General features: G+C 41.5%; 1 protein-coding gene across 1 annotated transcript in view; it reads right to left on the bottom strand.

Moving 5' to 3' along the window:
• Positions 1 to 9561: 9561 nt before the first annotated feature.
• The window catches only part of LOC126424766 (esterase FE4-like), a 189915-nt gene continuing 183745 nt past the window's right edge, over positions 9562 to 15731 (bottom strand). The window contains exon 10 of the mRNA XM_050087517.1: positions 9562 to 9910. Within this exon, the coding sequence (XP_049943474.1) occupies positions 9751 to 9910 (160 nt within the window). The 3' untranslated portion in view covers positions 9562 to 9750. The remainder of the gene's footprint in view (positions 9911 to 15731) is intronic.

Here is a 15731-nt window from a genome sequence, read left to right as displayed (position 1 = left end):
ATGTTAATAATCCAACAAATGCAAAATCAGTCTCTTTTGATGTAGACACTTTGTCCTCAAGAATTCCTCTGAAATATTGTATAGATATTGTGTCACAATCATTGCATTTACACAATATTAATCCAGGAGGACAGCTGAGCACCATTAGTTAAATCAAAATGATTTCTGCTCTCAAGGGTGCTGTTCATGCAGATGGTGTGGCGATAGGGTCACCCTTATTCCCATTGCTAGCAGAAATGTTCACAGACAAGACTGATATCCTTGAGATTGAACCATTGGCAAAACTTGTTGTGTGTGGGTAAAGATATGTAAGGTGATATTCTTTACATGTGCAAAGGTTCCACTAGTCCACTAGACAACTCCATAAGCTCATGGAAAGTATGAATCAATGGCACAGTAACATAAAGATCACTATGAAGTTATGTGGACTTCAGCATTAATTTCCTTGACATCAGCTTACAGATAGAAAATAACTAACAAGGGAACTTCCCCATCGCACCCCCCTCAGATTTAGTTATAAGTTGGCACATTGGATAGGCCTTTAAAAACTGAACACAGATCAATCGAGTAAACAGGAAGAAGTTGTGTGGAACTATGAAAAAAATAAACAAAATATACAAACTGTATAGTCCATGTGCAAGATAGGCAACATCAAGGAGAGTCTGAGCTCAGGAGCGCCGTGGTCCCGTGATTAGCGTGAGCAGCTGCGGCAAGAGAGGTCCTTGGTTCAAATACTCCCTCGAGTGAAAAGTTTAATTTATTTTATTTAATTTATGATTATCAAATCCACAAGAAAACCTAAATCGGGCAAGGTAGAATAATCTTTTTACCCATTCGCCAAGTGTACAAGTTAGGTGGGTCGACAACATATTCCTGTCATGTGACGCACATGCCGTCACCAGTGTCGTATAGAATATATCAGACGTGTTTTCCTGTGGAGGAATCGGTTGACCTATGACCTTGCGATCAATGTTTTCGGTTCCCATTGGAGAGGCACGTCCTTTCGTCTACTAATCGCACGGTTTTGCGGTGCCGTCGCAAAACACAGACACTAAACTTATTACAGTGAACAGAGACGTCAATGAACGAACGGACAGATCATAACTTTGCGAAAATAAAGAAAGTAAACTTTTCACTCGAGAGAAGACTTGAACCAATGACCTCTCGTTCCGCAGCTGCTCACGCTAATCACGGGACCATGGCGCTCCTGATCTCACACTCTCCTTGATGTTGCCTATCTTGGACATGGACTACTCAGTTTGTATATTGTACTTACTTTTTTCATAGTTCCACACAACTTCTTCCTGTTTTCTCGATTGATCTGTGTTCAGTTTCTCAAGGCCTATCCATTGTGCCAACTTATAACTAAATCTGAGGGGGGTGCGATGGGGAGGTTCCCTTGTAAGTTACTAACTCCATCCGCAAAGGGATCGACTGGCTGTCATGTTATCCTCATAGCCCTAGGCGTCACTGGATGTGGATATGGAGGGGCATGTGGTCGACACACCACTCTTCCCACCAATTGTCAGTTTTCGTAACCAGAGCCGCTACTCCTCAATCATCTCCTCAATTGACACCAAAGGGCTGCGTGCAGTCCGATTGCCAACAGCGCTCGCCAGACTAATACGGTCACGCTTTCAAGTGCTAGCGAAGCCCGAGAGCGCTTAGCTTTGGTGATCTGATGAAAAGCAGTGTTACCACTGCGGAAAGGCCGTTGCCACAGATAGAAAGTAGTAACCATAAATTAAAAATTTACCGAAGAGACTCATTTACTGACACATTTATCACGGCTCCTTCTCAACATCCTACAGCCTAGCATCATGCAGCATTCCACTACATTATCCACCATCTCCTTCCTGCCCCCATATCCCAAGAAGACTACGACCAGGAACTCAACACAGTAAAATGAGTAGCCAGAAATTTTTATTTTTATTCTAAGATTATCGACAAAATTATCAATTAAAAAGAGAACAAGGAAGCCATATACCTACTGTACACAGTGAACGACGTAGATAAACCGAAAAGGAAATGGTGCAGTTAACCTTTTGTAAATAAAACTTCTAATAGCGCAGTCAGTGTTTTCAAAGTAAAGGGTTTCTCTGGGCGAAAAGGAAATGGTGCGGTTAACCTTTTGTAAATAAAACTTCTAATAGCGTAAGCAGTGTTTTAAAAGTAAAGGATTTCTCTGTACTTCTTTATCTCTCACAGAAAATGGGTAGATGTCTCTTCAGTTCAAAAGGTATCATGAAAAGTGGCATTTATAAGATCATCTGCTGAGAGTGTCATTGTTGCTATATTGAACAGACTGGGAAGTCAATCTGCACTGGACTCAACGAATATCATGAAAGTTGGGGATTAAGGAAGCCATCATTGCGTAAATGAACATCACAAATACGCAATAAATAGAAGTGCTACATATAGAAGGAAGGGGTGCAGAGCGCACTCAGTTATAAATTTTATAAATCAAGAAACAGTTGCTAGTATGCCGATATTTATTACTGAATGAAGAAACTCACTTCAGTTATTCACCCCTTTTACACAACACCACAATTCCTACGTAGAAAAGAATTTCGTTGCCTTCATTCACATCACAAGAAAATCCATTGCTGCCAAATGTATATCTAGTCATCGTTATTGTAAATGCTGCACAAAAGAATTTTATAAATGCAAATTCATATGTAATTTTGCAAAGTTGTCAGTTACGTTACTATGGGGTCAGTTACATAGTAGAAAATAGGCTTACAACCACAAATATAAGTCGTAAACTAATAATAAAGCTTGTGAAACAAGGGTAAAAAGTGTTTCGTTTAGACAGTACAGTATACAATGTTCCACCATGAACCCACAGCACTTAAAAAGAGGACATTCCGCAAAAAGATGTCTTCTAGTATCTCGATACTTCATCAGTTCAGTAACACTTCATTTCATTCACAAACAAGCAGTACTGACTGTTAAGTGCCGGCTCAAAGGTTCGTACACAAAATTGTGGATTCTAGGACTTCGCGTGTTCGCTGCAGAGTTGCAACAAGAAGGTTTTCCTCAAGAAGGGTGGCATTCTGAGATGGTATCCAGGGCCTTCTCGGCGCATTCTGCAGGTTTCTGAGACTTAATCCCTGATGCATGGCCGCAACGGTGCCCCTCTGAAATGTAACGCATCCATTCAGCGTGGATGTCAACCAGAATCTAACTTTTCCATTCCCATGAAATGTGATAAATTTATGTGCTTCCGCAACCGATATAAAAGAACATTGAAGCGATACTAATCTTAGAAATTGTCTCTGTGTGATTGTATGCAGTATCACGGAAATTATTACATCGCTTCCTCTCCGTTTTCATGTTCTGATACATTTACGTTCGGAAGATTGGCGATATGCTGGCTGCCACCCCTTTAAAGACGAGTTGGGCTGAGAGCAGAGAGATTTGTATTCTCATCATCCAGTTCCTGACATTCTGATGATTCACGGCGCAGTTAGAAGATGTAAATGTTGCTTTTGCTATGGTATGAGGTGTTAGTTTCATATTTCAGAGTCCGCACGCTGAGCAGCTGGCAATTTAACAGATTTTTTTGTGCCTCGTGGATGCAAAGCACATAGCGTTATTTTTCTGGTTCCGTTTTATATGAGAGTTTTGCAGATGAGGAAATCTGAATTTGGTCTTCTTTCGGTCTTCTTACCGGTGTCAATCAAGGGCACACATTATTAGCTTCATTTTCTCTTGTTAATTTTCTGTGTTCTCGTTTCCTAAGAGTAACGTTGGAGTAAGAAACCATGTCGTTTCAATTCAATATAAAAGCTTAGAAGTTTGTGAAATAGACTTCCACGTATGAGCCCTAACGTCTACAACTTCTCCCATGACTGGGTGACCCATACTTAACAAATATAATCAGGAATACACTAAGCTGTTGTTTCAATGTGATCGTGCTTCCCTTGTGCACAGTGGCGAAATTATAAATGGAATGTTGTTTATTATGATGACGAGTGGGCAGCATTCGCAATGTTTATTTTTTTCTTGCCTTTTTCTCACACAAAGGAAAGGACAACAGGCAAGTCCCGTTTTCATACTTTTCAGAAAGCATTTGTCACATTGCCATACTACAGATTGTTAACAAAAGTTTGAGTAAGTAGAATAGATTCTTCAACAAGTCACTAACTTGAAGACTTTTTTTAAGGTAATAGAAGTTGGTAAATTGTTCTGGACTGTTAGTGTTTATCAGAGCCAAATGTATCATCAGATGTGCCACAGGTAACTGTGATAGGGCCACTCTTGTTCTCAGTACACCCAAACGATCTGTCGGGAAGGGTGAGCAAGCATTTTTATACTGTATGCTGACAATGTTGTAGTATACTGGAGGGTGTCATTGCTGGGTAATGGTAAGAAGATAGAGGGTATCTTGGATAGAATTTCTTTTTGGTTTGAAGAATGCAGCTTGCTCTGAAGGTGGAAAAACATAAGTTGATGCAGATGAGTAGGGAAAACAACCTGTAATGTTCAGTTACAGTGTTATAGTGTTGAGTTCAAACTGTTATTAATGTAGATTAATTTCAGTAGTATCAAACATCGGCCGTAATTTTAGGAAGAAATTAATGGGAATATACATTTACAGCACAGCGTTCTGTGGAAAGGAATCGTTGACCGTGGGAAGCCTGGAAAAGATGAGCATCGAAGCGTTTGAGATGTGCAACTATAGAAAGATCTTGAAATCTAGGTAGAGTAATAACACAAGACAATGAAGAGGTTCTCCATAGACTCAGCAAGGAAAGCAGCATGTGGAAATCATTGACAGAAAGAAGGGACAAGGTGACAGGACGTATGTTAAGACATCAAGGGGTAACTTCCACTCATCTCAGATGCAAAGATTGGAGTGTACACAACAAATTATTGAGAATGTTGGGTCCAGTTGCTACTCTGAGATGGAGAGGTTGGCACCCGAGAGGAGTTCGTGGTTAACCACACGAAACCTGTGAGAAGGCCGGCGATGCAAAAAAAAAAAGCTAACCTCACGTCATCATTGAGGTTGGGATATGGTAAGTAAAAGTGATGCGGCGTCATTGATCTTCATCGACTAAAAAATAAAACCTTATGTAACATTTATTTAATAATGAACTATGAAATATTGTAACGAAAATACACTGATTTAAATATGAATATGAAAATTTTCCTCAATTTTGTGAATTTCTGTAATTTTGTATTTTTATATGTCATTTTAAAATCTGTGGTCTTTTCTATAAGGTATGTGCCAATTATTAAGTAATGTAGCTCATTTATGCATAGGGACTATAGTATCGTAAGTTGTAGGAAAAAGAGGGAAGTCCCTTCACACCTAAACAGTTGACAAATGAAAATAAAGCTGGAAACGCGATTCTAGAATTAAATTTTCACGCTGCCTCAGAATATGCGCTGATATGAAACATCCTGGCAGATTAAAACTGTGTGCCGGATCGAGACTCGAACTTGGGACGTTTGCCTTTCGCGGGAAAGTGCTCTACCGACTGAGCCACCCACCCGCGAAAGGGAAATGTCCCGAGTTCGAGTCTCAGTTCGGCACACAGTTTTAATGTACCAGGAAGTTTCAAGGTGATTCTGTCGGCAGCAGTCTTTGCAGCGTGGACATAACCAAATTTTCAGTTAGGATAAAGGTATAATGAAAGTGGGTTACAAGACCTCGGATGGATATGGCTATTAGCAGCAGAAAAATGGAATTTATTGGTCTGTTCTAAATTTATAATTATGATGCAGAGAAGAAAAGTCAAGTGTACGTAATATTAGCAAGTTATTGCGCCATACTGATTTACGTCATCTCCACAAACAATGTTTTAGTTTTGTACATGCATGAAGAGATGATTATTGAAGTTTCTTCAATATAAATGTTAAAGTGCAACACTGCATTATATATTTTTATTTGTACTGAATGAATAAACCTGTTAGGCTTGTATTACGATGCCAATGAATACTCTGAGCATTGAATCAAAATGAAAGAACTGAAAAAAGTAATAAAAAATTAAAAGTAAGTGTTAAAGTAACTGCTGTCGTTTTATTGATTTTCAAATTAGATTTAATTCATTATTTTTAAGTTTATTTAACCACTGAAATACGTTTACACAAAGTACAATAAACGAAGCGATATTAAATTTCTTTCAGTTGATATACAATTTGTAAGTCGAAGCAGTGACTACAAGATTGTTTACTGATAATAACACAAAAGTGCCTCGACCAATCATAGATGTGCTACGAATTTTTTATCAGTGCCATTTGTTTTATCGAAGTTGATGTGTATATACAGCTAAGGTTTATTTTTGAATGTGTTAATTAGAGAGAAAGTTACAAGACAGAACAGTTTATGCCCTGCCCACTCCAATTTTATAACAGTATTTATCAGTAAAAGTGTAATGAAAATTCTTATATTTATTTTTGTGGTTTATGTGTACTTACAATTTTGAACTGAACTAACAGATTTAGGTAATGACAGATTCAGGACTCACATGTACATGTATTCAATTGTGAAATGCAAAAGATTAGCAGTATGCAGTGACTATAACTTCTGTTGATGACGTAACTGCTCTGTAACTAGTTCAAAAGTAGTCATTATATTGAGTAAAGATTCAGGGTGCCATTATTCTACAGAATAATGCTTTTCTCAGTTAAGTGGAATACTGCAGCTAACACTACCGTACCCTAATGAAATGTTTAGTGCCCGTTAGTGTGACATAATACGTTGCCGGTAAATTTAAGACTGGCTCTATTGAAAGACTCTCCTAGTGCGTTTGTATGTGATTTAAAGCGTTTTTGTTATTGATATGTCGCACAATTTAGCAGCTGTTTAGACCAAGAAACCATTGCTACAATTGTTTTTGCAATTACTTTTGTCCATTCTACTTTGGCGACTGTATTTAGTTTTCGTTACCACATACTTGAATTTTGCACAGAGCATAACTTAATCATAGCTAACACTTGGTTCAAGAATCATGAAAGAAGGTCGTATACATGGAAGAAGCCTGGAGATACTAGAAGGTGTCAGATAAATTACATAATGGTAAGACAGAGATTCAGGAACAAGGTTTTAAATTGTAAGACATTTCCAGGGGCAGATGTGGACTCTGGCCACAATATATTGGTTATGAACTGTAGATTAGAACTGAAGAAACTGCAAAAAGGTGGGAATTTGAGGAGATGGGACCTGGATAAACTGAAAGAACCAGAGGTTGTACAGAGTTTCAGGGAGAGCATAAGGGAACAATTGACAGGAATAGGGGAATGAAATACAGTAGAAGAAGAATGGGTAGCTTTGAGAGACGAAATAGTGAAGGTAGAAGAGGATCAAGTAGGTAAAAAGACGATGGTTAATAGAAATCCTTCGGTAACAGAAGAGATATTGAATTTAAATGATGAAAGGAGAAAATGTAAAAATGCAGTAAATGAAGCTTTGAGGGATGAAGTAGTGAAGGCAGCAGACGATGAAGTAGGTAAAGAGACGAGGGCTAATAGATATCCTTGGGTAACAGAAGAAATATTGAGTTTAACTGATGAAAGGAGAAAATAGAAAAATGCAGTAAATGAAGCAGGCAAAAAGGAATACAAACATCTCAAAAATGAGATCCACAAGAAGTACAAACTGGCTAAGCAGGGATGGCTAGAGGACAAATGTAAGGATGTAGAGGCACATATCACTAGGGGTAAGATAGATACTGCCTACAGGAAAATTAATGAGACCTTTGGATAAAAGAGAACCACTTACATGAATATGAAGAGCTCAGATGGAAACCCAGTTCTACGAAAAGAAGGGAAATCAGAAAGGTGGAAGGAGTATATAGAGGGTCTATACAAGGGCGATGTTCTGGAGGACAATATTACAGAAATGGAAGAAAATATAGATGAAGATGAAATGGGAGATACGATACTGCGTGAAGAGTTTGACAGAGCACTGAAAGACCTGAGTCGAAACAAGGCCCCAGGAGTAGACAACATTCCATTAGAACAACTGACAGCCTTGGGAGAGCCAGTCCTGACAAAACTCTACCATCTGGTGAGCAAGATGTATGAGACAGGCGAAACACCCTCAGACTTCAAGAAGAATATAATAATTCCAATCCCAAAGAAAGCAGGCGTATGAAAATTAGCGAACTAACAGTTTAATAAGCCAAGGCTGCAAAATACTAACACGAATTCTTTACAGACGAATGGAAAAACTGGTAGAAGCCGACCTCGGGGAAGATCAGTTTGGATTCCGTAGAAATGCTGGCAATACATGAGGCAATACTGACCCTACGACTTATCTTAGAAAATAGATTAAGGAAAGGAAAACCTACGTTTCTAGCATTTTTAGACTTAAAGAAAGCTTTTGACAATGTTAACTGGAATATTCTCTTTCAAATTCTGAAGGTGGCAGGGGTAAAATACAAGGAGCGAAAGGCTATTTACAATTTGTACAGAAACCAGATGGCAGTTATAAGAGTCGCAGGGCACGAAAGGGAAGCAGTGGTTGGGAAGGGAGTGAGACAGGGTTGTAGCTTATCGCAGATGTTATTCAATCTGTATATTGAGCAAGCAGTAAAGGCAACAAAAGAAAAATTCGTAGTTGGAATTAAAATCTATGGAGAAGAAATAAAAACTTTGAGATTCGCCGATGACATTGTAATTCTGTCAGAGATAGCAAAGGACCTGCAGGAGCAGCTGAGCGGAATGGACAGTGTCTTGAAAGGAGGATATAAGATGAACATCAACAAAAGCAAAACGAGAATAATGTAATGTAGTCGAATTAAATCAGGTGATGCTGCGGGAATTAGATTAGGAAATGAGACACTTAAAGTGGTAAACGAGTTTTGCTATTTGGGGAGCAAAATAACTGATGATGGTCGAAGTAGACTGGCAATAGTAAGGAAAGCGTTTCTGAAGAAGAGAAATTTGTTAACATCGAGTTTAGATTTAAGTGTCAGGAAGTTGTTTCTGAAAGTATTTGTATGGAGTGTAGCCAAGTATGGAAGTAAAACATGGACGATAAATAGTTCGGACAAGAAGAGAATAGAAGCTTTCGAAATGTGGTGCTACAGAAGAATGCTGAAGACTAGATGGGTAGATCACGTAACTAATGAGGAGGTATTGAATAGTATTGGGGAGAAGAGGAGTTTATGGCACGACTTGACAAGAAGAAGGGATCGGTTGGTAGAACATGTTCTGAGGCATCAAGGGATCACCAATTTAGTATTGGAGGGCAGCGTGGAGGGTAAAAATAGTAGAGGGAGACAAAGAGATGTATACACTAAACAGATTCAGAAGGATGTAGGTTGTAGTAGGTACTGGGAGATGATGAAACTTGCACAGGATAGAGTACCATGGAGAGCTGCATCAAACCAGTCTCTGGACTGAAGACCACAATAACAACCACATACTTTTTGCTACAGACCGTAGATTCCATCTATAATTACTGCTCATGACACCAACATTTAGTTTACCCAGGATGCGTAATAAAGCCCCACTCCTTCCCATTAGTCACGGTCTTCAAAAATCCTGTAGAAGAGGTGGCATTTGTAGGGTGGATTTGCTAATATTAAAGCGTTAGTATTCTCCTTATGGTGTTATAGGTGGTATCCTGTTACGATTTATTTCATGCATTTTCATTGTACAGCCACAATGTTTTAGACATCCCTTGTGTATATCATATTTGATTTTTTTATGCGATAGACTGGCCACTGTCTCTCCCGATTACATTTCGGCAGCCTCCACTGATGCAGCTGGGTTCTGCACTGCTGCTGGCTGCTAGCCGCCATACTGGTTGTAGAGTTTCTCCCAGAAGGCCACCTGTTCCTCAAATGGCCGCTTGGCTATGCACAGCCCGTCGCTGGTGATGTGCAGGTAGGACTCGTCCTTCTCTGTGAAAGGCGGCCATGACACCTCCACCTTAGGGTCTGCTAGCCGGCTGCACACACAGAATGAAAGGTTCCTCACAAGCGACGAAATATTGGTTTCCTTATTTATTTAACTCAGATTAAGGCTATCTGGTAATCTCTTTCATCCTACCACGCATTCTACAAATTGTACATTACATTCAGTAGAATAGGCATATTGTAAATTACATATGATACAACATTTAGAAATAACTACAATGCAGAAAAAACACACAGTTTACATTCTTTTATGATAAGTTCAACAATAAATATAAGTTGGTTGTTGAGTTGATTTTGGGGGGGAGGGGGGGGGGGGGGGGGAGCAAACGGCGAGGTCATCGGTCCCATCGAATTAGGTAAGGATGGGGAACGAAATCGGCTGTGCCCTTTCAAAGGAACCATCCCAGCGATTTGCCTGAAACGATTTAGGAAAATCACGGAAAAGCTGAACCAGGATGGCCGGATGCAGGTTTCAACCGTAATCCTCCCAATTACGAGTCCAGTGTGGTAACCACTGCACCATCTCGCTTGGTAAATATAAATTATGGAAAGGTAGGTTTAAACTATGAGTGCTTGCAGCAGTGGATGTGAGGAAAAGAGGTGGAAGGGGCAGAGAAAGAGAAATGTGATAACACGCAGTAAATTAAAATAAGGGGAAAGAAAGTGACGTGGCTCATAGAGAAAGGAAAAGATAAAGAAAGATAACAAAGAACAGATAGGATCACTGGCTTTATGGCTTCACAGACAATCATCGTCATCATCAGACAGTAAAAGCAACACCTTGTTTAGCCCGCCGCTGTAACCGAGCGGTTCTAGGCGCTTCAGTCCGGAACCACGCTTCTGCTACGGTCGCAGGTTCGAATCCTGCCTCAGGCATGGATGCGTGTGCTGTCCTTAGGTTAGTTAGGTTTAAGCAGTTCTTAGGGGACTGATGACCTCAGATGTTAAGTCCCATCGTGCTTAGAGCCATTTGAACCATTTGAACACCCTGCTTACATTTTTTTGTCCCTCTCTGTCTTGGACAAATATATTATACTAGAACTGACATGTGTTTACATTTTCACGCAATTTGTGTGGATAGATCCTGAGAAATCAGTACCCAGAACAACCACCTCTGGCCGTAATAACGGCCTTGATACCCCTGGGCATTTTGTCAAACAGAGCTTGGATGGCGTGTACAGGTACAGCTACTCATGCAGCTTCAACACGATACCACAGTTCAACAAGAGTAGTGACCGGCGTATTGTGAAGAGCCAATTGCTCGGTCATCATTGACCAGACGTTTTCAATTGGTGAGAGATCTGGAGAATGTGCTGGCCAGGGCAGTAGTCGAACATTTTCTGTATCCAGAAAGGCCCGTACAGGACCTGCAACATGCAATCGTGCATTATCCTACTGAAATGTAGGGTATCACTGGGATCAAATGAAGGGTAGAGCCACGGGTTGTCACACATCTGAAAAGTAACGTCCACTGTTCAAAGTACCGTCAATGCGGACAAGAGGTGACCGAGACGTGTAACCAATGGCACCCCATACCATCACGCCAGGTGATACACCAGTATGGCGATGTCGAATCCACGCTTCCAATGTTCACCGCGATGTCGCCAAACACGGATGCGACCATCATGATGCTGTAAAGAGAACCTGGATTCATCCGAAAAAATTACGTTTTGCCATTTGCGCTCCTGTCTGAGATGCAGCGTCAAGGGTAACCGCAGCCATGGTCTCCGAGCTGATAGTCCATGCTGCTGCAAACGTCGTCGAACTGTTCGTGCAGATAGTTGTCGTCTTGCAAACGTCCCTATCTGTTGACTCAGGGATCGAGACGTAGCTGCACGGTCCATTACAGCCATGCGGATAAGATGCCTGTCATATCGACTGCTAGTGATACGAGGCCGTTGGGATCCAGCACGGCGTTCTGTATTACCCTCCTGAACTCACCGATTCCACATTCTGCTAACAGTGATTGGATCTCGACCAACGAGATCAGCAATGTCGAGATACGATAAACCGCAATCGCGATAGGCTACAATCCGACCTTTATCAAAGTTGGAAACGTGATGGTAAGCATTTCTCCTCCCTACACGAGGCATCACAACAACATTTCACCAGGCAACGCCGGTGAATTGCTGTCTGTGTATGAGAAATCGGTTGGAAACTTTCCTCATGTCAGCACGTTGTAGGTGTCGCCACCGGCGCCAACCTTGTGTGAATACTCTGAAAAGGTAATCATTTGCATATCACAGCATCGTCTTCCTGTCGGTTAAATTTAGCGTCTGTAGCACGTCATCTCCGTGGTGTAGCAATTTTAATGGCCAGTAGTGTTTAAGAACTGTATTTAATCGTGATCATGTGGGGTTATTACATGAGAGATTAGACATTAAATACCTAGCTTATGGAAGTCTACAGCGAACCAAGGAATGGGCCTCATTGTATACGTTAGTTGAGCTTGAGTCTTTCAGATTATTTTTGGTAATGTTAATTCTTCACGCATCTGTGGAAATGGCACCTTTACACACCGAAGAGCCAAACAAACTGATACACCTCCCTAATATCGTGTAGGGGCTTCGCGAGCATATAGAAGTGCCACAACACGACGTGGCACGGACTCGACTAATGTCTTAAGTAGTGCTGGAGAGAACTGACATCATGACTCCTACAGCAAAGAGTATGAGGGAGTGGAGATCTCTTCTGAACAGCACGTCGCAAGGCATCCCAGATATGCCCAATAAAGTTCATGTCTGAGGACTTTGGTAGCCAGCGGAAGTGTGTAAGCTCAGAAGAGTGTTTCTAGAGCTACTCCGCCGAAATTCTGGACGTGTGGAGTGTCGCATAGTCCAGCTGGAATTTCCCAAGTCCACCGGAATGCACAATGGGAATGAATGGTTGCAGGTGATCAGATATGACGCTTACGTACGTGTCACCTATTAAAGTCGTACTTAGACTTATCAGGGATCCCATTTCACTCCAACTGCACACGTTCCACACCATTAGAGAGTCTCCACCAGCTAAAATAGTTCCCTGTGCACATGCAGGGTCCATGGATTCATGAAGTTGTCTCCATACCCGTACACCTCTGTCCGCTCGATACAACTTGAAACGAGATTCGTCCGACCAGGCAACATGTTTCCAGTCACCAACAGTCCACGTCCGTGCTGACGGGCCCAGGCGGGGTGAGGCGTAAAGCTTTGTATCGCACAGTCATCTAGGGTACACACGACTAGGCCCGTATCGATGATGTTTCGTTGAATGGTTCACACTCTGGCACTTGTTGATAGCCCAGCACCGAAATCTGTAGAAATTTGTGGAAGGGTTGCACTTCTCTTACGTTGAACAATTCTTTCCAGTAATCGTTCCCCGTTCTTGCACGATCTTTTTCGGCCACAGCGATGGCGGGGATTAGATGTTTTACCGGATTCCTGATATTCACGGTACACTCGTGAAATGGTCGTATGGGAGAATCCCCACGTTATCTTTACCTCGGAGATGCTGTCCCTCGTCGCTCGTGCGCCGACTGTAACACCGCGATCCAGCCATGATAGCCTGCTACTATAGCAGCAGTAACCGATCTAACAACTGCGCCAGACACTCGTTCTCAACACTTTAAATGTCATTAAAGTTATTTGAATAGTGACATTTTAGTCACTTAATATTGGTCTGTGATCTCGTAAGCCGGTCTTCATGGGTGAAGCATGATATCACTTAATGAAATATGTTTTTTAAAATTTAATTACTTGAAATGGCTTCATCGTTGTAGGCTATTGTCATTAGGCGATAAGCTATTTGTGCTTTTGGTAATTGTAATTACTTTTTAGATCAACTGAAATTCTTGACCTGTAATTGTCTGTTAACGACCAGCGTCATATTGCAGTTAACAAGTCTTTGTTTTTTTTTAAGTTTTGCGCACCACACTATCTCGTACCATTGTTCACTGTTTATTTGTATACTTCTAAGTGCGTATTGTGTTTTGTAGCGTTGCCAACTTTTTTATATATATATATATATATATATATATATATATATATATATATATATATATAAAAGTGGTAACGTTGGCAACGGTACAGAACACGGTGCACACTTAGAAGCTTACAAATTAGACTACAAGTAATAGTGTCTGAAGAAAGAAGGCAAAGACGTGCTAGCTAACGGCACTTCATGACGTTGGCGAAAAAGAAAGCAAACATTACCGTAAGCAGAAACCAACTTTTTTCAATCTTAAAAAAAATTCAGTTGTGAATTTCTGTAATTGCAGACCTTTGATGATGCTTTACTTCAACAAAGCGAAACGCGTTTGGTGAGAAAAACACGAATCTTCTTATAGCTGTTACGACGGAACAACAATACCCTCAGGAATTGTGCAGAAACTACGGACAAAATGGCCACACAAACGAACACGTAAAGTGCCCTCCGCCACACACCGTTGGGTGGCTTGCGGAGTATAAATGTAGATGTAGAAAGTCAAACGGCGAAGCGGAACGTTTTGTCAGAATATTGAAGCAGCAATGGCCCAATGTCGTTCCGCACACACCAGGGATCAACCCTTGCAGATGTTTCTCGCCTCATACCGTTCGCACCCGCGAGATGGACCATCGCCGGTGGAACTGCTTCACGGCCGCCGCCATCGGGCACTGTTCCACCTGTTCCACCCTCCTCAGCATTCGGCGCCGAAGGAAGGCGGCAAGTATCGCTTCGCGCCGCGCCGTATTGTCTTTTACAGGGTTTTTAGGGGCGCGAGGCGAGATTGTCCGTCGACTCTGCTCTTGCATGTATCTTCTTTCAGGTCCAGATGGCTCGCAGCGCCGCCATCAAAATCAGCTTCGCCTCTGTCATGTACCCGGTGATCTTTCAGTGTCTCTTCCCCCAGATTCACGGGTCCAGAGGACAGCGCGGCAGCAGCAGCCGCCAGAGGGTGTCATCACGACACCGCGGGACGACCTCACGGAGACGGAGCGTTCGCCTCCTCTCGTCCTACCGATGGAGCTGGACCCGCCCACACCGCAGCAGTCGCCGCCTTCTTCATCTGGTCCATGGCAGCAGGAGGTGGAGGCGTACAGTGTGTAAACATTTAGATGGCAGACCTCTCCCTGGTCCTGAATCGGTAGAAGTCGGTAAACGTCTGGAGGCTTCGGTAGGCACGCAGTTTCGACTGCTGCCAACATTACGTAGCTGACTGTGTTGTACAAGGTAGCCATTGTCGTCTGCTTCGTTATTGTTTTGCGCTGTACTGTTCTGCGTGTTTTTATTGTGCAGTTGTGCTAAACATTATCTAAATGAGTGAAGAGGCAGTTGCTGGCCCATCTCGGGAGTCGCCTACAACCCCTACCGGTAGGCCTACAGCTAGAAGAAAACCAGTATTACGTAGCGATGCTCGCAAAATTATATTGCATGTGATTGAATGCTGCGAAGGGGAAACGGAGCAGAAAAAATTGCTTCACCCCATTTACAAATCTTCATACACAGGACAAAGCATGTGTAGCATTGGAAGATTCAAACAGTTTTCCAAGAATCATCCTGGCGTATCAGCACAAACGCCTGGCAAGAAAAGGTGAGTTTCCATTTCAGATATTTTGCTCGCAATCACTTTGAAGGAGCCCCCTATTTCGTCCGAATTGCCTTATATCTCATTTTTCCTTGCTACCATATTGCTTTGTATGGAAACACCACTGGTTACTGTATTATTTCGAAACACATTCATATTACAGTACTTTGCAATCGGATGAATGGTTTCTGAACGCATAGTAAACAAACACACACACACACACACACACATATATATATATATATATATATATATATATATATATATATATATATATATATAAATGTACACGGCGATTTTAGTTTCGTTTA

The sequence above is a fragment of the Schistocerca serialis genome, chromosome 10, assembly GCF_023864345.2.
Source record: "Schistocerca serialis cubense isolate TAMUIC-IGC-003099 chromosome 10, iqSchSeri2.2, whole genome shotgun sequence".
Taxonomy (NCBI): Eukaryota; Metazoa; Arthropoda; class Insecta; order Orthoptera; family Acrididae; genus Schistocerca; species Schistocerca serialis.
The sequence above is the reverse complement of the archived record's forward strand: the minus strand, read 5'-3'. Positions and strand labels throughout refer to the sequence as shown.